Below are 24404 nucleotides of genomic sequence, written 5' to 3'. Positions count from 1 at the left end.
CTCAGTAGTTGTCGCTCATGGGCTTAGTTGCTCCGCAGCATGTGGGATACTCCCGGGTCAGGGCTCAAACCTGTGTCCCCTGCATTGGCAGGCAGATTCTCAACCACTGCGCCACCAGGGAAGCCCTGTGGTTTTACTCTTATATGTAGTTCTCATATTTTACCAGGAGAAGCAACCTCGATGACAGGGGTTTGCAAACTTTTTCCATGAAGGCCTGAGAGTGGCTGTTTTCAGCTTCTGGGTCGCAGCTGCTCCCCTTGTGCTGTAGGTGATGTGCAGGTGAATGGGTAGGGCCGGGTGTTAATAAAACTTTATTTACAAAACCAGGCATGGACTCCATTTATTTAGCCAAGCTCTGTCCATGACTGCTGCCTTGGTTTTTCATGAGCTAATCTCGAGTGATGCTTTAAAATATTCAACCTTGCTGTTTTCTGTATTTTCTATCTTTTTGCTGTTGTTCCTGTTTGTCCCTTCAGGTAATCTCAAAGGATGCATGTTGTTTTATATCTTACTAGTGGTTAGCCATATGTATATATATGAGCCATATGTACATACACATAGACAACTTAATTTTGCCGATTGTCATCACTTATGAAAAAGTATCTACTGATTCTGGCCAAAAAAGATGAACATATTCAATTAACATCACCTGCAATGTGACTCCCTGCCTAGTAAAAGAAGGAAAGTCAACTTCAAATTCAGAAAACTAACCAGTTATGAAATCAATTCCAAAATCAAGAGATTTCCTACATATTCCAGATATAAACATTAAGAAAGTATGGTGGGAAAACATCTCATTCACAGTAACGACCAAAGATAACTAAGAATTAACTTTAAAAGATATGGGCAGATAGGAAACGTCCAGAACAGGCAAATCCACAGAGACAGAGAGATAGTGGTTAGTGGTTGTCAGGGGCTAGCGAGGGGGAGAAGGAGTGACTGTTGATGGGGACGGGGTATCCTTTTTTGGGGGGATGGAATGTTCTGGAATTAGATGGTGATGGTTGCACAGCTCTCTGGATATAGTAATATCCACTGAATTGTGCACTTTAAAATGGTGAATTTTATAGAGTGTGACATATATCAATTTTTAAAATCATATGAAAGGGGAACGCAAGTGCTGTACTGTTACATGCTGGGAATGGCAAAGGGACCCTTGGAGAGATGCATGAGGCTACTGACACCAATCTGTGTGCTGCAGTGAGCACCTGGGCCCACAGTATTTGGCATGATTCCTATTTTCACCAAAGTCCCAGAGGCAATTTCTTTTTGGAACTTAAAGTAATTCTAAAGTTCATCTGGAATTTATCTTCGGAAGAGTCAGGAAAATATACTTTCGTTTGTTTATTTATTTATTTATTTTATTTATTTTTGGCTGTGTTGGGTCTTTGTTGTGGTCCACGGGCCTCTCATTGCGGTGGCTTCTCTTGTTGCGGAGCATGGGCTCTAGGTGGGCGGGCTTCAGTAGTTGTGGCGTACGGGCTTAGTTGCTCCGCGGCATGTGGGATCTTCCCAGACCAGGGCTCAAACCCATGTCCCCTGCATTGGCAGGTGGATTTTTAACCACTGGGCCACCAGGGAAGCCCTATTTGTTTATTTTTATTTTTTTTATTAAAAAATATTTATTCATTTGATTGCACCAGGTGGGCTCCTTAGTTGCAGTTCGTGGGCTCCTTAGTTGCGGCATGCAAACTCTTAGTTGCTCCGCCGCATGTGGGATCTAGTTCCCTGACCAGGAATCAAACCCGGGCCCCCTGCATTGGGAGCACGGAGTCTCAACCACTGTGTCACCAGGGAAGTCCCTATTTGTTTATTTTTACTATTATTATTTTCTTTGGCCACACCACGCGGCTTGCAGGATCTTTGTTCCCTGACCAGAGATAGAACCCGCACCCCCTGCAGTGGAAGTGCGGAGTCCTAACCACTGGACCACCAGGGAAGTCCAAAGAAAATATATTTTAGAAAATGAGAAACTCATATTGCCAGATATTAAAATTACTCTAACTTCATAAGGTACATTAAAACTGGAGGTGGAATAGGCAAATTCCTGGAAGAGCCAGAAATGGACCCCTGTGTAGATAAGTAACTTTTCTGAGGTGGGAAAGTCATATGGTGTTGGAACAGGGGATTCACTTATTATTTAAAAAATAAAAAATTTGGGCTTCCCTGGTGGTCTAATGGTTAGGAATCCGTACTTCCATTGCAGGAGGCACGGGTTCAATCCCTGGTTGGGGAACTAGGATCCTGCATGCTGCGGGGTGCGGCCAATAAATAAATAAATAAATAAATAAAAATGCGTCGAACACTGGAGCACCTAAATATTAAATAAATAAAATTTTAAAAAATAAAAGTAAAAATTTCTCTAGAGCCTTTCCTTTCACCATACATGGAAATTAAACTCTTTAGTTTACCTGGTATTTAATATTAAAAAAAAAGAAACATGGAGAACGAGAAGAAAACAGAGGTGAATATTCATATAAAGGCCTTCCCCAGCTCAAGTTTATAAGCTCATCACCAGGGGTAGAAACCATCAGGGAAAAGGCTGACCAAAAGTATGAAAGTTCAAGAATAAAGGGAAAAAAAAAAAAAAGGAAAAAAAAAAAGGAAAAAAGAGAAAAAGAAAAAAAAAAAAGAAAAAAGAAAAAAAAAGAGAAAAAAAGGAAAAAAGAAAAAAAGGAAAAAAAAGAAAAAAAAAGAATAAAGGAAAAGTGGATATATGTGTATGTATAACTGATTCACTTTGCTGTACAGCAGAAAATAGCACAACATTGTAAATCGACTATACTCCAATAAAAATTAAAAAAAAAGAATAAGGGAAAAGTATGTCAAAAGTATCATAAATAACGTTAAGGACAAATAAGAAACCAGGATAAATTTGTGTAACATATATGACAAATTATATATAGGAAAGCTTTTATAAACAAGTATGTAAAAAACAATAAGTCCATATGTAAAATGTTTTCAGAAACCAATAAAAGACCACTTCCCAATGGAAAAATGGACAAGGGATATGAATTGGCAATATCTCTGGTCAACAACGAATTACTACTAGGCAGTTTGGGATTGACATGTACACACTGCTATATTTAAAATGAATAACCTATCAGGACATAGTGTATAGCACAGGGAACTCTGCTAAATATTATGTAACAACCTAAATGGGAAAAGAATTTGAAAAAGAATAGATACATGTATATGTATAACTGAATCACTTTGCCGTACACTTGAAACTAACACAACATTGTTAATCAACCATGCTCCAATATAAAATAAAAAAATTAAACAAACAAAATAATGAATTACTACAATGAGGATATTCCACCTCGAATTGATAAATGACTCAAGGCCTAAGTCCCAGTGTTGGGAGAAGGATGCAGGAAATGGGAACCACCAGACACCTCGATGGGGGTGTAAATTGGTTTCCCCTATCTGCAGGGTACTGCACAACACATACAAAAATACCCTACAATGTAATTCCCTCTGACACCAACAGCAATATTGACTATGTCAATAGTTAAGGATGTTTAAGGACTTCCCTGGTGGTCCAGGGGTTAAGGCTCTGTGTTACCATTGCAAGGGGCATGGGTTCGATCCCTGGTCAGGGAACTAAGATACCGCATGCTGCTCGGGGTGGCCAAAAAATTGAGAAAAAAAAAAATTAAGGATGTTTATAAAGATTCAGCTAGAGGAATATTTATCATAGCTATAAAATAATGGCAACAACCCAGAGGGGCTTCATTTGGTTCTCAACAGAAGGACAAGTCTATCTGGGCTTTTTCAAATCCTCCATCTGTCCTCCATGACCCCACATGGCCTCTCCGTTTGGTGGTCCAGGTGAGAACCAATGATCAAATTCCGGATTTCACTATCGAGTTTTATGAACTGGAAAGGATTCAAATCATCTCTACCTGACCTTCGTTCTGACTCAGGAACTGCTTCTAGAAGCAGTGCCAACTGACGTGGCAGAAATGGGTGGCTACGGAGACACCACCGACAAGGGCTTAGTGCGACGGAGGAGCTGAGACATTTTCCTTTTATTTTTTAATTTAAAATTTTTATTTATTTGGCTGCGCTGGGTCTTAGTTGCAACATGCATGTGGGATCTAGTTCCCTGACCAGGGATCGAACCCGGGCCCCCTGCATTGGGAGCGTGGAGTTTTAGCCACTGGACCAGCAGGGAGGTCCCCATTTTCCTTTTAGTTGATCTTGAATTAGAAGTGAAACAGCCACCTGTGGCTAGTGGCTGCCACACTGGACAGCATGGGACACTAGGACAGTGCCTGCCCTAGTGTGGAAGTTTCCAGTAGCACGGGGCTCCTGACTTTCCAAGATGGCCCTACTAAGCAGTTCTCCACTTCCTGGAAGACCATCCCTTCCGGGTACACCAGAGGTTGCCTTCTTTGTCACCTCCATTGGGATGATACGAATCCACAGCCAAGTCTAAGTGGCAGCCTCTCCCATGCTGACCGGGAAGGAACCAGGCCAGCCGGTCTTGTACAAGCGACACAGCTGGTTTCTTCTACCACTGCCCCGGCTGACCAGACTTCCAGACACCAGTTCCTGCCCCCCACTACCTCTCCTGGTTGGACAAGTTTTGGGGTGAACTGTCCTGTTAAGACAAGTGATTCTCAGGCCCGTGGAGGGAGGCGTTGCTCAGAAGCTGGCCTGGCTAATTTTCGCATTCCAGGCAGCCCAAGTCAGCGGGTCCCAGGCATTCTGTGTGCGAAATTTTTCCTTCTAAAGGGTGTGTGAGTTTCCTGGCTCTAACAAGTCACCACAAACTCAGTGGCTTAAATAATATGAATTTATTCCCTTAAAGTACTGGAGGTCACAAGTCCAAAACGGGTCTCACGGGGCTAAATCCAGGTGAGGGCAGGGCCGGTCCTTCCGGAGGCTCCAGGGCAGCATCGGTTACCGCCCTTTCCAGCTTCTAGAGGCGCCGCATCCCTGGCTTGCGCCCCTCCTGCATCCTCACGGCCAGCAGCGCAGCATCTCCCGTCTCTCTCTGCCTCTGACCCTCCCGCCTCCCTCTTATAAGGACCCTGAGATGACGCTGGGCCCCCCCGGGAATCTAGGGTCACCCCCATCTCAGGGGCCTCAACTTAATCCCACCTGCAAAGTCCCCTCTGCCCCGTGAGGTGACACATCCACAGGTCCTGGGACCGGGATGTGGATGGCTTCGGGGTCTGTTGTTCCAAATCACAGCTCCCCAAACTTTAAAATGGTCCTGGAAACCTCTGTGGTGCATTTGCAAAATCAAGAGGTAAGGAAACAGCAGCTTCTTTAGAAGGTATTTACAAGTGATGGGGAGTTCCCACAAGTCACTCTGTCTGTCCGATGGAGACGGCACGCCCTCTAGGGGCAGGAAGGTCTGGAGCACAGGCCCCAACCCGCCTGACAAAAGACCATCCTGTCAGCCCCATGACCCCTGAGAGTAAGTAACCTGTTCCCATTCCTCACATATGAGAGATTTTTGGGGTAAACTCATGTGTCAAGGTCACAGGATAGTTAGGATGGGGCTGAGACAGAAAACACCCCTCTGTTCCCACTTGGTTCAAAGTTTTCTGGAACCTTCTTTACATAGCAAAGAGGCAACAGTTAAAATCATGTTTGCTGAGTGCCGAAAGCAACGTGAGACAAAGCAGAAACGGGGGAGGGTGTGGGCGCCTTCTCAACCTGTTTTCCAGACACTGGTCCTCATCAGCCCCGCCCCGCACCCTGTGAAATTCTAATCCCACTGATATTCTGTGCATCTGTTTATCTACTTGGGACACTCTGGGGGTGGCCACAAACTGCTGTGACATCTAAGACTTCTTTGCTACTTGGGGACGTGTCCCAGTGCCAGGCCCTCCCACCAGGAAGACAGAAATGACAACCAGCAGGTGCAGGTAAGGAGACACATGATTTATTCTGATGGTCCTGTGGGAACACCCACGGGCACGAGAGGGTGGGCAGGGGAGCCCCCCCCTCCAGCCCTGCCACCTTTCCAGCCTGGCTGGTGACCTGAGTGGCACAGTGGTTATGGCATTTGGTTGTGGTTCTGCATTTAAGAGGAGCTACACGTGACCAGGCAGTTTCCTGCAGTCTTTCCAGGACTCCGGGACCCGGACCCCGGCAACTTCTGGAAGGACCGAGGCCCAGGTCGTGTTAATTGCACTTGTTGGGTGTTGGTGTCGGGTGGCGGCCCCGTCTCCCTGCGAGCGTCCCAGACACCCAGGGGTACTCAGAGCCGGTATGGTCCAGGCGGGCAGGACCGCCACAGCGAAAGGCCACGTGAGGATGCTGTGTGCGGGTGGGGCGCGAGCGGGCGGGGCCCCCAAGCTTCTTCGGGGAGACGGTGCTGGGATTTGGTCCCAGAGCCACGGAGGGCCACGCTGACAAAGGGTTTCGATATGAAGTTGGCAGGCGTGTGAAGCAAGGCTAAGTCTGGCTAAACATTCGGCGAAACTCAAAGGTCCCAAACCAGGGGAGAGGCGTTCCCTGGCAGAATCGTACTGCTATTCACGACGGAAAGGGGACATTTTTCTAGAGGGGAGGGGGATCACTCCTTGTAGGTAAAAAACTTTTTTCTTCTGGTAACATCTCATGGTGGTCGTAAATGCAACTAGACGAATTCAATCTTTTATGCGACACAAAGGGGCCCCAGGACACCTGGGATGTGGGGGTGGGCTCGGGAAGCCAGCACAGGAGCCTAAGGGTCCTGGAGGAACCGCGGGATGGAAGTGGCTGGGGGGGAGGACGCGGGGAGGACGCAAGCCGAGCACTCGTACCACTCGGAACCAGGCCTGGGACGCAGCTGGGGGCACTGCGGGGTCTCAGCCTCGCTGATGGGGGCCTGGCCACCCATGGCCGAGCAGGCGGGCTGGTGCAGGAGACGGACCCGAGTGGGGTCAGCCTCCGGGCAGGTGCAAGCGGTTTGCAAACGAAGTGGGTCTTCCCGGTTGCTCACAACACATGGAATCACGGAGTTCAAGTTCTATCTATCTCCCCCGCGCTGGCCGAGGAAACTGGGGCTCAGGGAGGCTCAGACCCACGGGTGCTGCCACCTTGGGGTCGGAGAGAGGACGCAGTCCAGACAGCACAGAATTTCCTGGGCTAGAAAATACCGGTCCCTGTTCTGGAGACGTGGCCCTCAAGGAGGACTGTCCCCCGGGCGCGGACTCAGTGACAACGGGGCCGAGGGGCTCTCAGTGGCACATCCGTGCGGTCATTTCTTTCTGTTAAGAACAAGCAGGACATCAGGAAATCACACAGGAAATCGGGGGACGCAGTCTCATGGGGGCCCTCAGGCCTCACTTAAAGCCAATCTTACGAAATACAGAGCAGACGGCAGCGCGCCTCAGGCTGGGGCGCAGACTCTTTCTGTGAAGGGCCCCACAGTCCCTGTGTCCAGAAAGAGCTAACTCTAAGCACCAGTGTGGGACAAATGACCATGCAATTAGGGCACTGAGTTAACCAAATAAAAGTGAGCTGATCACAAAACTGCACACGATGATTTTTAGTATTTGGTGAGATTCACATAAAAGGAACTGTGGTAAAGAGGCATTCACTTCCACAAGGGTGCACAACCCCACCTCTAGTTCCAGAATATTCCACTACCCCAGAGGAAAACCCCAACCCCACTAAGCATGCGTACTGTAACTTTAACTCTGGAAAAATGTTTACTGATAGGCAGAGCCTGCAAGGGAATATACAAAAATGAGAAAGTTCTGTGAAGGTGTTTTCAGAGATTTTTAAAAGTTGTAAAAGAATAGGGGCTGGGGCTTCCCTGGTGGCACAGTGGTTAATAACCCACCTGACAATGCAGGGGACACGGGTTCGAGCCCTGGGCTGGGAAGATCCCACATGCCGCGGAGCAACTAAGCCCGTGCGCCACAACTACTCAGCCCGCATGTTGTAACTACTGAAGCCCGTGTGCCTAGAGCCTGTGCTCCACAACAAGAGAAGCCACCACAGTGAGAAGCCTGTGCACCACAAGAAGAGTAGCCCCCGCTCGCTGCAACTAGAAAGAGCCCGCGTGCAGCAACGAAGACCCAACACAGCCAAAAATAAATAAATAAATAAAATAAATTTTTTAAAAAAAGAAATAAATAGAGTGGGTTAGTGGTTGCAGGGGCTGGGGAAGATGATGGGGGTGACTGCCAATGGGGACGGGGCTTCTTTTGGGGTGATGGAAGGAAGGTTCTGGAACTGGATAAAGGTGGTGGTTGCCCAACCCTGTGAATGTGCTAAACACCACTGAATCATTGACTTCACGATGGCTAATTTTACGTTATGCAAATTTTACCTCAATTAAAACCAAAAAAATCCTTGTTCTCCGCAGGCAGGGGACGGGGTGGGTGGAGGAGGTGTAGGTGGGGACAGGCACCCAGAGGCCCATCTGTTTCTTCCACAGGGAAGCGGGGGCAGCTGCAGGCAGTGACCCGCCCGCCCGCGTCCAGATGGGCATGCAGCCCCAGGACAGGGGGCACTCGCCTCCCCACGACGCCCCGACCCGCTCACCAGCGGCTCCAGCTCCTTGGTGTCGATGAGGCCAAACTCCGTGACGAAGTAGTAGAAGTGCTTATAGCAGGTGTTGACGTGCGCCTCTGAGCCCAGCTGAGCTATGCGGTCGAAGTGGTGGATGTAGACGTGCACGAACACGCGGAAGAGCCGCGACAGGATCTTCTTCACCACCTGCAGGAAGTTCTTGGGGAACGGCGTGCCTGCAGAGGCGGCAGGGGCAGCTCAGCTAGGACGTGTCCCCAGCTGTAGGCGCGAACCCCTCTCTGCGGGACACCGGGCCTGGGAAGCCCACTTCTTGGCTCCCTAACAGTGCCTGGGGGCAGGGCGGGGTGGGGCACCGGCAGATAAGAGCGCCAGGACTGCAGCCCCCGAGGCCCAGCACCCGCTGGGTGTGTCCCACCCCACCCCACCCCGGTCTGGCTGGCAACCCATAAAAACCTGTGTTTTGGCCTTTGACATTTTTCACTTAATACACTTCTCTCTCTCCAGTGTATGTTTCATGACATCACTTAAACTTGAATGTACATATCCTAACTTAATTGCATGCATACACTATATTGCACTTTCTTGTCCAATTACTGAATTTAATACGTTTTATTTCTGTTTTTTTAAGTGTATTTATTATTTATTTATTTTGGCCACGCTGGGTCTTTGCTGTGGCGCACTGGCTGTAGAGCGCTGGGCTCAGTAGTCGCAGCATGTGGGCTTAGCTGCGGCAAGTGGAATCTTAGTTCCCTGGCCAGGGATCGAACCCGGGCCCCCTGCACTGGGAGTGTGGTGTCTCAGCCACTCTGCCACCAGGAGGCCCCTTTGTTTTCTAAATCGCGGTGACACACGCGTACTGTGGGGCTGGCAGACTCAGCTCTCCCCGGCGCTAGTCTGCGCCCCCCACATGCTCGCCCGCTGCCACCTTGTGTCCTCTTTGCCCCACAGGGCAGATGCCACGCATTCGCTCCACCTGACCAGCACTACCAGGGGGCTGCCCAGGACCAGGGTGGACCGGCCCCAGTCCTTCCAGAGAGGGGCTCCCGAGCTGGCAGCCCAGGGGGAGGAGCACCAAGTGCCACCAAGCGCGAGGAAAGCCACGGCGCACGAGGCACGCGCTTCCGGAAGATGGAGTGGTCAGCTGCTGGACGGTGCTGTGCTTCACAGCCCTGTGGTTGGAAAGCAAAGGCCCCAAAGACGTGCAGGCAAGTGCCGGAGATCCGTGCGCAGGGCGGCATCACGGGATGGCGTCTGCGGTGAGACGGGGAACAGCCCAGCCCAAGTGGGAGGTGGAAGACGAGCCCATGCGGTGGCTCACACCAGGGAAAGCTCCCAGGCCTGTGGAGGCACGAGGCAAACGGGAAAGACGCTCCCGCGAACGTGCGCCTTCCCAGCTCCCGTCCTGCTCCCTCCTGCGTGTCCTGGTGGGTGTGACAGCTGATGGGACTGGTATTCCATCGGCCGGAAGCGCCTGTGAACATCTGTTACAGGTAGACAGGGCCCAGCGGCTCCAGGGATCTACCTCTGCGGAAGGTTCGTTCAGCATCAATGAGGCCTCTGGGTTTTCTCCCTCCATCCGACCAGAGAAAAAAAGGCTAAACAAAAGGAATGCTCCACTCTCGAGAGACGCCCACGTTCACAGGGCATCTCAGGAGCACACGCCGTCTTGAAGACCTGTGAAAGCCACTTGGTGGGACAGTGGTCTCCAGGGCCTGGGGATCCCCACAAGGGAAGTCCCCCTAACAGTGTCAGGAAGTCAGAGGGAGTGCAGAGCCCGTGGCAGGCAGAGGAAGGCGGGCACAGGGTGTGGCTGGCACCAGCCACACGGGGTCCTGCGCCCAACGAGGCTAAGGCCCTGCCCTGCCCTCTCTCCTGGGAGAGGGATGCCAGGAGTCACCGAGGTCACCCTGGGCCATCCTGGGTGGAGGGGGAGTGGCACCCCCGTAGGAGAAGGGCCTAGAAACAGAAGATCCTGGGACTGCATTGCCCACACCTGCCACGATGCCCTCACACGGGGGTCACAAATCCGGCCCACCACCCACTTCTGTAAATAAAGTTTTATTGGAATGCAGGCCCACTCCTTATGCACCCTTGTCTGTTTATATATCGTCCATGACAGCTTTCAGACTACACAGCAGATCCGTGTAGCTGAGACACACCATCTAGAGGGAGACCGGAAAGATTTACTGTCTGACCCTTTACGGGAAAAGCCTGTGAAAGAACTTTTCTTTTATGGGAAAGAACCTAGGTCTAAACTCAAGAGCATGGACAGGGTGGCTTTGGGGCCTAAGTGGATGCTCAGTGGGATCTTCCCGGACCGGGGCATGAACCCATGTCCCCTGCATTGGCAGGTGGACTCTCAACCACTGCGCTACCAGGGAAGCCAGCACGGGAGGTAGGATGAACTTTGGACCCACCCTTTCTTTGCCCGCCCACAAATTTCACCCTGAGGAGTACGGCAGGCTCTGAGCAGCACCACAGATGAGCAAAGAGAAGCATTCCAGTCTGCATGCCTGGCTGGGGGGTCGAACCAAGGCGAGGGGTGAAGCTGGCCCCGGGGTCCGTGGACAGGGCTGGAAGGTGTGGCCTGGGCCAGGTGGCCCGAGGAAGGCGCCAGCAGCCGCAGAACTCACTGTGGCCGTGTGGCAGAGGTCTCTGACCCCTGCTGGGCAGCTGAGTGCCATCTGCCAAGGTCATTTCTCTCGCCCTTCTCGTGCTTTCCTCTTTGGTAGGATTACTAGAATTTGCTTCTGTGGGCGAGGCACTGACTAGAGACACTCAGGGTCTGAGTTCTAGGATGTGGACGGCTCAGTAGCTGGGGAGGCCTCAGGGGGTCCCAGCAAGGCATGGACTCAGGATGACAGGGAGTAGATGTGGACCTGGCAACCTGATAGAGGGCTGCCCAGGAATCTCTATTTTGGGAAAGTGATGATTCTGGGATAGCCTTTTCCCAGATGAGTCCCTGAAAACCCCACCAGGGTCAGCCTGGTTCAGTGTACCGACGGCAGGCGAGAAACTTAACGAGGCACAGAGCACGCCAGCGGCCAAGAGCTGGGCCCGAGGCCTGCGTACTGGCCAGTAGTTTGCCAGGAAACCGTGTCGCCCCGGTGAACGTGAGAACGACATCTACCATCGCCTGGGGCTGCCAGGACAAGTTACCACCTGCTCGGTGGCTCAGAACAACTTACATGGGTTCTCTCACAGCTCCTGAGGCCAGAGTCCACATGGTGCCCCGGGCCGAAGTGCAGGTGTGGGCGGGGATGGGGTGGGGATGGGCCCTCCGGGGGCTCCAGGGAGAACCCGTTCCTGCCTTTTCTGGGCTCACAATCCCTTCCTCCTCCCGTCGCTCCACTGTCTTCTGCCCTCCTGGGTGTCTAGTCTCCCTCCGTCTCCCTCTTGTTAGGACGCTTGTGATGACATTTAGGGCTCACCCAGATAATCCAGAATAATCTCTCCATCTCAAGATCCTTAACTTGAAGCAAAATGTAGTCCCCCCACACACGGGAGCATCACTCAGCCATGCAAAGGAGGGAAGCCCTGATACTCGGTACCACGTGGATGGACCCTGAGAACACGATGCTCAGTGAGAGAAGCCAGACACAGAAGGACCCACAGTGGGGTGATTCCACTGATGGGAAACGTCCAAAACAGGCAAATCCAGAGACAGAGTGGATTCCTGGTTGTCAGGGGCTGGGGAGGGGGTGGGGAGTGACTGCTGACGGGGACGGGCTTCTTTTAGGGTGATGGGTTTATTTATTTCTTTTATTATTATTATTTTTAAAATTTTTGGCCACACTATGCAGCATGTGGGAGCTTAGTTCCCCGACCAGGGATGGAACCTGCACCCCCTGCATTGCGAGGCGGAGTCTTAACCACTGGACCACCAGGGAAGTCCCAGGGTGATGGGTTTAGATAGAACTGATAGCTTCACGAAGCTGTAACTATCCTAAAATGACACCACACTGTGCACTTTAAGTGGGTGGGTTTTATGGGGTGTGGATTCCATCCTGATAAAGCTGTTATGAAAGGAACATAAGGACTTCCCTGGTGGCGCAGTGGTTAAGAATCCGCCTGCCAGGGCTTCCCTGGTGGCGCAGTGGTTGAGAGTCCGCCTGCCGATGCAGGGGACACGGGTTCGTGCCCTGGTCCGGGAAGATCCCACATGCCGCGGAGCGGCTGGGCCCATGAGCCATGGCCGCTGAGCCTGTGTGTCCGGAGCCTGCGCTCCGCAGGGGGAGAGGCCACAACAGTGAGAGGCCCGCGTAACGCAAAAAAAAAAAAAAAAAAAAAAAAAGAATCCGCCTGCCAGTGCAGGGGACATGGGTTCGAGCGCTGGTCTGGGAAGATCCCACATGCTGCGGAGCAGCTAAGCCCGTGCGCCGCAACTGCTGAGCCTACGCTCTAGAGCCCAAGAGCCACAACTACTGAGCCCACATGCCTAGAGCCTGTGCTCCGCAAGAGAAGCCACCGCAATGAGAAGCCTGTGCACCACAACGAAGAGTAGCCCCCGCTCGCCACTACTAGAGGGAGCCCGCGCGCAGCAACGAAGACCCAACGCAGCCAAAAATAAATAAAGAAAAATAAAATTAAAAGAAAAAAAGAAAGAACAGAACAGAACATGAAAGCGCAGAGACTCACCGACGTTGGTGGGGAAGACGTCCTCGTTGTTGATCTGCACCTCGATCCAGTCCATGAGCAGGTCCATGTACCGGGGGGCCGACAGCGCCGTGGGCCGCCGGAACCTGTGCTCGTCCTGCCAGCGGTACTCATACTTGGGGCCGCCTGACATGACGGGGCAGGAGCGCTCGGTGCAGCCATCACTGATGGTGCCGTAGATGAGGTTGACGCGGTTGAAGAAGTCGACCACGTGCACGGCCACCCAGTCGTTGAGCTCCTCGCCAGCGGGCAGCTGCACGGCCAGCTTCAGGTCTAGCCCCGCGTTCAGCGACGCCTGTGCCTTCTTGTGCAGCTCGAAGCGCTGGGTGCCCGGCTCGAACTTGCGCTTGGGCCGGAAGGTCTTGTCCTTGTTGAAGACCTGCTTCAGGAAGGGGTTGGACATCTCCGCCGCGCGCTCAGGACGCCCCCCGCGAGGCCTCCACAGGGAGGGCCGGGCGGGATGCTCAAGATGGGAAGGTCACCGGGCCCCCGGGGCTCCCCCAGACCTGGAACACACAAAGAGGAAGCACTGTCACCCTTCTCAGAACCCTGTTCTGGAAGCACCGGCGGGCAGACTGGGGACACTCCCGGGACTTCTGGTTTTGAGTTTCACCAAAAGGGCGCACAGCACGGCCCCAGGCACATCCATCCCCCTGCCTCCAAGCAGAAGACACTGAGCCGGCCCTGCATCACCCTCTCCGCGCCCGGAGGCTTTCAGTAAACCGGAGAGAGCTGCTAACTCCCACACGCTGGCTGAGGGCGGCCCCCGCAGGTGAGGTGGTCTCTTCATCTCCACGAAGAGATGTCCACAGCCCTGGGACTGGCGAATGGACCTTATTTGGAAGAAGAGACTTTGCAGTCTTCGCAGATGTGATTGGGTTAAGGATCTTGGGATGCCCTCTTCCCGGATTATCCCCGTGGGCCCCAAATCCAATGATGAGTATCCCTATAAGAGAAGACAGACACCCAGGGAAAGACCATGTGGTAACGGACGCAGAGATGGTGTTATGTGTCTACAGGCTAGGGGACACCAAGGACTGCCAGCACCATTAGAGTCGGGAGAGAGGCCTGGGACAGGTGCCCCCTCAGAGCCCCAGGGCGAACCGGCCCTGCCCACACCGAGCTGGGGCTTCTGGCCTCCGGGACTGGGAGGGGGTACATCCCTGCTGCCTCTCTGATCTTCCCTGTGTCCCGAGTCCCAACCTGGTCACTGGATTAGGGGCCGCCGAGACCCATCGCGACCTCATCTCTCCATTGTGACATCTGCACAGACTCCATTTCCAAGGGGTAGATATGAATTTGGGGGGACACTATGCACCCCAGTGCACTAAGTAAAGATGCCTCTATGAGCTGTCTGGTCTCATGACTGACGCCGCCCGTTTTGGGGGACGAGGCCCCGACAAAGGGGCTGCAGCTGCCATGACCCTGCCGCGATGCCCGGTCCCCCTCCAGCTCCTCCCGTGTCTTTGCTCTGCGCCGTCTCCTCTGTTACACACCTCACCTCGGAGGGCAGCAAAGGATGAAATCGAGCCCAGGGAGCCCAGGTCGGGATCACGCTCCGGACTGGGCACGGCGCCATCCCCGTCCCCATTGCTGCTACGATGACAGCGCTGGCCCGCTGCCCCTGGCTCTCCATCTCCGGCCCGGGAGATGCGCTCTCCCAGGAGTGTGGACCTGGCCGGCACAGGGGTGTCCCGGGCGCTCACCCAGGAGCAGCCGCAGAAGGGGAAGTCGGCGTGGAGGGGAAGCGGAAGCAGAGCCTCTGCACTGCCCAGGCCAGGCTGCACCGCACGCACCCGTGCACCCCTGTGTGATGAATGACCACTTCTCTGTAACGTTTTAATAAATCCCTTGGCAGTTGGTTTCTAGGCCCTGGGACCAGCAGCCTTGTCTGGTGGCCTGCCCTCCAGACTACCACACTATGTGGCAAACTGCCAGAAACTGAGGGGCTTCGAACAGCCCTCCTTCATTATCAGAAAGTTCTGGATGTCCCACATCTGAGCTGGGCCTCATGTGTCCTTGAGCAGGGACCCTGTCACCCCCCAGACCCAGGGCGGCCCTGCAGAGAGAACGTCAACACCACCAGGACAGCCTCAGTGACAGAGAAGCCGTTCCAGGTGGGCAGGCCTGAGGCCGGCAGGTCTGGTCACCCCAGCCTTGGAGGACCCGTGTCCACGGGTCCAGGTGGAGCGACTGGGACTGGTAGGACCTCAGCAGATGGTTAGTAAGAGCTGAGGCACGACCCACCACGTCTTGTAGGCCAGCGTCTCCGGTAGGCTCAGCCCTTCCACAGCTCGGAGGTCTGGAAACCCCTGCAAGCCCAGGGCTCCTGGCCTGGCCTTCAGCAGCTGCCTCTAGAACGTGAGCCTCTGGGTTAATTCCAGAGGCTGGATAGATGATGTCTAGGGCTCAAACCAGCGTTCTAGCCAGGGCGGTCCTGCCCTCAGGGCAGCAGAGCCAGGAGGATGCAGACTCTAAGTTATGAGAATTTACAAAGAAAAACATTGCTCTGGCCTAAAGGGAGATGGTGCTCGAGCTGAGCCTTGAGAGCAGATCCTTCTGGAGCCCAGGGGTGGGGAGGGTGGGGCCCGATGGAAGGGGGCAGAGGAGACCCCAGTGTCTCTCCCCTCAGGGCAGGAGTGACCCTGACCCTACCTCCTCCTGTGTCCTCAGCGTGTCCACAGGCCTGCTCACAGAGGGCTCAAAAAGAATCCAATGTGAAAGCATGGAGGAGGCCTCCCTGCCCTGGTTAGGGGAGAGGGCGTGGTCAGCAGGATAAGGGCCCCAGAGACACCCCCATCCTGGTCCTGGGCCCCGAGGACGTGTCACCTCAAACGGCAGAGGGAACTTTGCAGACAGAATTAAGTTGAGGCCCCTGAGACGGCTATGACCCTGGATTCCCTGGGGGGTCCAGTGTCATCACAGGGTCCTTATAAGAGGGAGGCGGGAGGGTCAGAGGCAGAGAGAGACGGGAGATGCTGCGCTGCTGGATGCAGAAGGGGCTGTGAGCCAGAGATGTGGCGCCTCTAGAAGCTGGAAAAGGCAGGAACTGATGCTCCCCTGGAGCCTCTGGAAGGACCAGCCCTGCCCAGGCCTGGATTTAGCCCCGTGAGGCCCGAGTCAGACTCCTGACCTCCAGAACCGTGAGATAATAAATCTGTGTGGTTTTGGGCTACAAAGTCTGTGGTGACTTATTACAGCAGTCTTAGGAAACTCAGACAGAGACTGCGCAGATAATCCTAATGAGCGCTGGGCAAAATAACTTGCAGTTGATGTAACTGGATCTGGTTACATGTGGGCCTGGGATCTTCTGTTCTCCCCGCTGGCAGGCAAAGCCTGCTCACACTTCTGGGCCCCGCTAGACACTACGGGTGTGGGACGGTCAACTCAAGGCAGCATGAACTGTGCAAAACACAGGAGCTGAGCATCCGGGGATGGAGCCACATGGACAGGAGGAGCTCCAATGAAGAGCGGAGGGACCCACCTCCCCCCACGAGGACGGCCATAATCAAAAAGGACAATCAACAGGGCTGGTGAGGACGTGGACCAGTCGGAACCCTCCTGCACTGCTGGTGGGAACGTAAAATGGGGCCACCGCTGTTGAAAACAGCCTGGCAGTTACCAAAACACGGTTAAATCTCACCCAATGATTCTCTCCTAGGTGCCCAGCCAAGAGAAGTGACAACACATGTCCACACAAAAACCTGTGCATGTGCCCAGCAGCATGATTCACAACAGCCAAAAGGTAGAGACACCCAAATGCCCAGCAACGGGTGCACTGATCCACACACGGGAACATCACTCAGTCGTGAAAAGGGGTGAAGCCCTGACACTCGCTACCATGTGGATGGACCCTGAGGACACGATGCTCAGTGAGAGAAGCCAGACACAGAAGGACACACAGTGTGTGATTCCATTGATGGGAAACATCCGGAACAGGCAGATCCACAGACACAGAGAGTGGGTTCCTCGTTGTCAGGGGCTGGGGCAGGGGATGGGGAGTGACTGCTGTTGACGATGGGCCTTCTTCTGAGGTGATGGAATGTTCTGGAACATCTGGAGATGGTGGCTGCAAACGTTGTGAATGTACTGAAAACGCTGGAATGTACACGGGAAACAGGCAGAAAGTCCAGTATGTGAATGACAGTCAGTAAAAGCTGCCATTTTTTTTTTTTTTTTTTTTTTTTTTTGCGGTACACGGGCCTCTCACTGTTGTGGCCTCTCCCGCTGCGGAGCACAGGCTCCGGATGCGCAGGCTCAGCGGCCATGGCTCACGCGCCCAGCCGCTCCGCGGCATGCGGGATCTTCCCGGACCGGGGCACGAACCTGTGTCCCCTGCATCGGCAGGCGGACTCTCAACCACTGCGCCACCAGGGAAGCCCAACTGCCATTTTTAAAGCAGGGCACGGGGGACAAGCAGAGCAAGTGTGGGCTGAGCCGCTACCCCAGGCACCATAAAGAACTAAAGCAGTTTCCCTCTCAGCTCAAACCGAGGTCAGCACTACCTGTAAAATCTGTTTACTGTGAAAGGTAACAACACAAGCACGGAAAACTACATGGGATAAAAGGTGCAGTCACTGATGTGTCACAGAGTGAACACTCGCTGTGTAACGCAGCTGGAGACCGCCTGTGCTCTGGAGCAAGAAGGCCCCGTGCCTCGTCCACAGACCAGAAGTGCCTTCGCTTCCTTCCCCAAAGCCATCATCACTTCCTGTCACCTTGGTTTACACCCAGTGAGGCAATCACAGTAACCCTCAGAACAAAACAGAACCCCCACTTTACAGATGGGAAGACTGAGGCCCAGACCTAGCACTGCTGACATCAGGGCCGTCCCGAGCGCTGTGGGGGGTGGAGCAGCCTCCCTGCCCCCACCCCCTCGATGCCAGGAGCTCCCCCCAGTCCTGAAGACCACAGATGTCCCCAGACATGGCCTAGTGTCCCCTGGGGGCAGGACCACCCTAGGTGAGAACCACTGGGTTAGAAGATGGTGACTCAGTACCACTAGTTAATGATTAGTAAATCAGTGCTAAGCCACGCAGCTGGCAGCCGGAGGAGTCGACTCCGCACCCTGGACCGTGGGGGTGAAGGCGTGGCTCCTCTGCCCGCCACCTGCCTCCACAGCCCCACTCCTCCGCTATTCGAGCTTCTGCCCGTCTCATCCCAAACCCAGGGCCAAGTGCCCTCTGCGCTGGGGCTGCTCCCGCACCAGGCGCCTCCACAACGCCTGCAGGCCGGCTGGGTGCTTCCGGCTCCGACTCTCCCTGGTTTTGGGGGTGCGGGCAGGGATGCTGCAGGAAGGTGGTGCCTCTGAGAAGGGAATGCAGCTGAGTACAGGGTGCAGCCACAAACGCCCCACCTGCCCACCTCTCTCCCGAAGTGGAGGACCTCAGACCCCGCAGGAGGCACTGATTAAAAGAGGCCACCTGCCCCAACCCTCTGTTGCAGAGACTGACCGTGTCCCCTGCGCCGGGCAGCCGGGACCCCTCTACACGAGGGCATGGGCGCTGGACGCGTCGCGTGGGGACCTTGCGGCCCCACCTGTGGCTGCAAACTTCCCAGGGGGCCATGAACCTGCCCAGGTGATTAATCTGCAAACCAGCCACTCTCAGGCCACTCGGCTGCAGGTCAAGGGACAGTGACCCTGTGCGGACCCACCAGTGACTCAAGCCGTCCTGCCCCATGCCCACCACCTGCCAGCGGCACAGACTGATTTCAGCCTCCAAACACCCTTCGGCCCAGGCTGAGCGCAGCCCCACTTTGGTCATGAGAAGACGAGGCGGGGTGCTACCTGTCATCCAGCTGGGGTGGGGTGGGGGGCGGAGAGCTGGGCCAGACCAGCCGCCGAGCCCTGGCAGCTGCTTCTGTGCACCTACCTGCCCAGGTTCCTCATCCACCCTGCAGCCAGCCTTCTAACCCTCATGGAAACCACAGCGTCAAGAAAAACGCAGCCCCCTAGTGTCCCGTTGCTGCCTTCTATTGATTCTGGGGCCTCTCTGCGGACGGGTTTGGGAGTCTAACTCCCCACTATGTCACCTGGCGACGCGTGACCTCTCAGACAGGTGCGGCTGCGGGGTGGAGAGGAGGGCCTCGGGGAGTGGGCGGGGGTGACCCTGCGGCTCTATCCACAGCCCATCATGCCGGCGTGGGCTGACCCATGCCAGGACAGTTCTGGAAGACAGGGCGGGGCAGCGGAAGGGGCTTGTAAGGTTCCTGCCTGCCCTTCTGTCTCCTCAGAAAATGGGAGGGTTTTTTTCTAAGTGGAAGCAATGATTTTCTGAAAAACTTCCTGGATGGGCAAAGGTCCCATCAAAAGCAAAGAGCTTTCTATCAGAAACACATGCTCCCGCGGCCGCGGGGTGGCCGGTCACCAGAAGGTGCCTTTTCCTCGAGAAGCGTTGCCGCAGGCCAGGGCGCCCGGGAGTTGCTGCCCACCACCGCCCCGCCGTCCCAGGTACCGTCTCTGGGGCTGCTTTGTCTTGGTCCTTCTCAGAACACCTCCAAGGACGGCAGGGCTGGGGGGAGCCAGGACAGGCTTCTCGGAATTCAGCGCTAAGGGCTCCCCTGGTTCTTCCTGCAGACGAGATGCGTGTGGCACTCAAACTCTGAGAGTGACAAAAGTTAAGATGACAAAGCTCCCCTCCCCAGCACACACGCACCCCTGTTTTCTTCTAAGAACAAAATGAAACAGTTCCTGTAAGCAACTGCCGCACCTTGGCCCGGCGGCCACTTCCTTCCGGTGCTTCCACATCCTGCCCGGCCACCGCTGCCATGGGGACAGGCCCCAAGCTCGGAGGTCCCGCACGTTTTCGGTTGGCGTGTAAGCCCTGGTCCCTGGCCTGGAAGGCTAAGTGTCTGGCTGGAAGATGCTCACGGCCCAGGATCTGTCCTGTTAAAAGATGGCTGCGCTCCAGAGCTGTCTTCCATCAACTAAATGTTTGTATTTAAATGCTGCGACTGCAGCCTGGGTGGGGAGGCTGCCCGCCATCCTGCAGGACACACATGAAAGCCAGGTGCTTTAGCAGGTTCTGTATATTCCAGCCCTCCTGATAATCCCCCCCCCTTTTTTTTTTTTTTTACAAAAGCCAATTGAGATATAATTCACACAGCTATAAACTCCACCCTTTAAAAGTATACAATTCAATGGCTTTTAGAAAAATCATGGAGCATGCAACCATCACCACTATCTAATTCCAGAACATTCTCATCACCCCACAAAGAAGCCCCGTGCCCACAGCAGTCGCTTCCTATCCCCCTTTATGGGCTAAATCACATTCCCCGGCCCCAAAAGACATGTTGAAGTCTTAAGCCCCCAAACCTGTGAAGGGACCCTGTTTGGAAGTGGGGTCGTTGCATACGTAATTAACTTAAGATGAGGTCACACTGGAGGACGGTGGGCCCTTGGCCAATGACTGTTGTCCTTATAAAAAGAGGGAGATCTGGACACAGACACCGGGAGACAGCCATGTGATGGAAGCAGAGATCGGGTGATGCATCTACAAGCCCTACAAGCCAAGGAATGACCAGGATGGCCGGCCGCACCAGAAGCCGGGATAGAAGCAGGAAGGACCCTCCCTGGGGCCTCTGAGAGCCCTGAGCCCACAGCAGATAAGAGCTGGCCTGGGATCTAAACCCAGCTGTCCCCACGTCCACGGCCTTCACTCCACCCAGACGGAGAGGGGCTACCGGGTGCACACAGCCCAGCGCCACGATTCTCCTCCGAACCTCCTTCCTCAGTCTCAGTTCCCCATGGGGGCAAATGTGATTTTCTGTTCAATAGAACGGTGTCACGGGGGGTGGGGGTGGGGACAGAAAGGAGAGAAACGCGGGGGGAGGTCGTGGGCAGTGTGTCTGTGTAGGAGCCACACCTCTTCCTTCTGAGGACCCGGTCCGAGGCTGCAAGAGCCGTCACCGCGTGTTTAACTGACCCGAGTCCTGTGTGTCAGAAAGGGTAACGGACAAGAAACCGCAGCCCGATCTCCCGTCCACCGCGAGCTCCCCTTCGCTGGCTGCCCAAACTTCCTCTCGGCATCAGGGTCCTCGGGATCTGGACTTGCCTGTGCGCTGACCCTGTCTGTGGGGAGGGCGTCCACCAAGGACCGCACTCTCTCCAGGCGCCGGCAAGAGCTCCTGCCACGCTCAGCCGCAGCCGTGGGTCTCGAATGAGGCAACCCTGCCCCCAGGGGCCACGGGGGACGTCTGTGGTTGTCACGACTGGGGATGCTCCTGGCACCGAGTGGGTGGAGGTCAGGGAGGCTGCTCCACACCCCACGGCGCCCGGCACGGCCCCCCCAGAGAGTGACCCGGCCCTGGATGTCTTATTTGGGACTCAGGAGCGCAGGAATGACCATCTCCTTCCCAGAACTCGGTTTCTGAAGTCAGATTCGCCTCTTCTGCTGCAGCAATCTGAACCTCGCAGTTCCAGGAAGTCAAGAGCAGGGCTCACCAGCTGGGGCATGTCCAAAAGTTCCCAGAGTAAAAACCCGAGTTCCAAGCCGGCTGCCTGGGGAATTTTTGTTCAACCTCCATTTCGAGAAGCCCTGGAGATGAGAGAGCAGCTCCCGGAATGATGGTTAATGGCTGACTTTTCCATGAACTCTGGCTGGCTTGGGAGTGTCATCACACATGAAACAGACTAGCTTAACCTTCTTAGGAATACGAATCATCTAGAGTTCTGGAACTGAAACAGCACTTCCAAGAACCCCCTCAGGGACTAAAATAACCACTTATGCTTTTGCTGAGAGACAGAGGTGATCTTAGAACTCAGCTTGTCACAGCTATTCGGGGCACCTGGTGTGCGAACGCCACGGTCCAGATTTTCAAGATGATAGAGTTACTCTTCTCCTTTAGGGAGGTCCAAATAAAAAGCAAACTTTCAAGCCACGAAGAGACATGAGGAACCATAAACACCCACCACCAAGTGAACGAAGCCTGTCTGAGAAGGCGACACTGCGATTCCAACTCTGTGACGCTGTGGAAAGGGCAGAGCAGAAAAGGACCAGTGGTTGTGGAAGGCAGTGGGGGTGGGGGCTAAGGGACACATGAACGGGGGGCACAGGGGGGTTTTAGGGAAGCAAAACTACTCCGTGTGATAAGATGATGGGTACATGTCAGTACACATTGTCCAAACCCAGAGAGCATACAACACCAAGAGTGAACCCAGGGGACTTCCCTGGTGGCGCAGTGGTTAAGAATCCGCCTGCCAATGAGGGGCACACGGGTTCGAGCCCTGGTCTGGGAAGATCCCACATGCCGCGGAGCAACTAAGCCTGTGCGCCACAACTACTGAGCCTGCACTCTAGAGTCCGCGAGCCACAACTACTGAGCCCGTGCGCCACAACTATCGAAGCCTGCGCGCCTAGAGCCCGTGCTCCACAACGAGAAGTCACCACAATGAGAAGCCCGTGCACCGCAACAAAGAGTAGCCCCCACTCGCCACAACTAGAGAAAGCCCGCGCCAACGCAGACAAAAGTTAAAAAAAAAAAAAAGAATAAATGCCATGGAACACATTAAAATATAATGTACACCACGTATGTAATTTTTAACCTTTTGGTAGCCACACTGAAAAGTAAAAAATGAAAAAAGTGACTTCAATATTGATAATATATACTATTTAACCCAAGAGCACCAAAACATCACTTCAACACCTAACAAACATAGAAAATATTAAGGAAATAATTTGCACACACTCCCCGCCCCACCCCCGCCTTAACACACAGAGTCTCCGTAAACTGGTGCATATCTTACACGAATGGCGCATCCCATTTTGGACCAGCCACGTTTCAGGTGCTCACTAGCCTGGCTGCTGCACTGGACAGCCCAGCCCCGGGGCGGTTTAAAAGGGGAAAACTCACCTATCAGAGGACAAGAGCAATGGGATGGGTGCTGTCTGAGGTGAGCGCTGGATTCGGACCCCGGGGAGGGGAGAGGCTCTGGATCAGTAAAGGTTGAGGTTTGAGGTGAACAAACAAAGGGCGCCTCCGGAAGGGAGGGGAGAAACAGGGCACCCCAGGGTGCAGGCAGGGGCGGGGCAGCCAGGACTTCCACTTGCTCCACTCCATAATCAGTACAACAGACACTGACAGGCTACCATGAACTTGGCGTGGGGGGAGGTGGGTGGACGGGTGCTCAGGGCTTTGGGAGGCTGCAGCGCCCTGTCCTGACACTGGCCAGGGCCAGGATTCTTGGCATCACTCCGCGCTGAGTCTGTAAAATGGGCTAATAAAAGCCCCTGAACTTTATGTGCGGGGAGGGAAGAACAAAGAAGCCGCCGGCGGGGGCCACGTGTAACAGAAGCAAGTCCAAAATCACGAAAGTGCGGACAGGCAGTGGGGGTGAAATATGCAAAGTGCTCGCGCATCACATACCAAAATTTATCCAAGTGTATGCTGTGAATGTGTGCAGTTCATTGCATGTCAGTTGAGCCTCTATAAAAGGTAAAAAAAAAAAAAAAAGATGCAAGGAGCAGAAGGCACATATGAATAAAGATTGGAAGACTCTTACCCCAAAATGAGCAGTGAGTGGCTCTCTGGGTGGGAGCATCACTGGCAATTTATTTTCTGCTTTGTGACTCTCTGTCACAAAGAGAATCACCCCGATCACACACCCCCTTCCCTCCTCAGTGACATTTTGTAAAATACATGGGCCTTTAAAGCAAACGCAAGCCCTACAGCCAGTGCACAGACGGAGCGGTGGAGTCAGCCAGTGGGCAGTGCTGACACGCAAACACCTCCCACTGCTCAGGGGTTCTGCGGACCAAGAAGCCTGCTTTCAGAGGGCGGGGTCCCCGTATGCTGGGAGCCGTAAAATCCTGTGGACTTTCCATTCACACCAGGAGGTGGGGTCCTGGTTACTGACACGGCCAGGGGGTGACCCCAAAGTGACACATGTAACCCCTAATTCCACCAAGGGCCGCCACCGGCTCCCCTCCCCTCCACTACCGTTCACCCCCTTTGAGGGGCCCGGTCTCCCCGCCGCCCGCGGTCTCCTCTCCTGAGGGGCTCGGTCTCCCCAACGCCCGCGGTCGCCTCTCTGAGTACCCACCTGCCGCCTGCCGCCAGAAGAGTCGGGCCAAGCTCGCCCCTGAACCGGGCCGCTAGCCAGCGTAGCCTCGCCGCCAGGCCAGAAAAACTCCGCGCACGACCACCCCGCCCCCCGGCCGGATATACTTCCGCTCCGGGCCGGGGCCTCCCCCAGTTTCCGGGGAGGCCTGCGGGCGGAGCTTGCTCGTAGAGCGGGGCGGGGCCTCGAACAGAGGCCA

General features: G+C 54.4%; 1 protein-coding gene across 4 annotated transcripts; it reads right to left on the bottom strand.

Moving 5' to 3' along the window:
* Window positions 1-5883: 5883 nt before the first annotated feature.
* Window positions 5884-24334, bottom strand: MOB3A (MOB kinase activator 3A). Of its 4 annotated transcripts, none has more exons than XM_082621542.1 (5): window positions 24188-24334; window positions 23512-23571; window positions 13129-13652; window positions 8503-8705; window positions 5884-7217 (listed from the first exon to the last, which is right to left on the bottom strand). In XM_082621542.1, exons 3-5 carry the CDS (start codon window positions 13547-13549, stop codon window positions 7188-7190), a joined length of 654 nt encoding a protein of 217 aa, XP_082477668.1. In that variant the 5' UTR covers window positions 13550-13652; window positions 23512-23571; window positions 24188-24334; the 3' UTR covers window positions 5884-7187. The 4 variants fall into 4 exon arrangements, with proteins under 4 accessions (XP_082477668.1, XP_082477665.1, XP_082477667.1 ...); XM_082621539.1 differs by lacking the exon at window positions 23512-23571 and adding an exon at window positions 19602-19717; XM_082621541.1 differs by lacking the exons at window positions 23512-23571; window positions 24188-24334 and adding exons at window positions 19602-19717; window positions 19857-20032.
* Window positions 24335-24404: the final 70 nt, after the last annotated feature.

This window comes from Mesoplodon mirus, assembly GCF_964341445.2.
Source record: "Mesoplodon mirus genome assembly, chromosome: 5".
NCBI lineage: Eukaryota > Metazoa > Chordata > Mammalia > Artiodactyla > Ziphiidae > Mesoplodon > Mesoplodon mirus.
The sequence above is the reverse complement of the archived record's forward strand: the minus strand, read 5'-3'. Positions and strand labels throughout refer to the sequence as shown.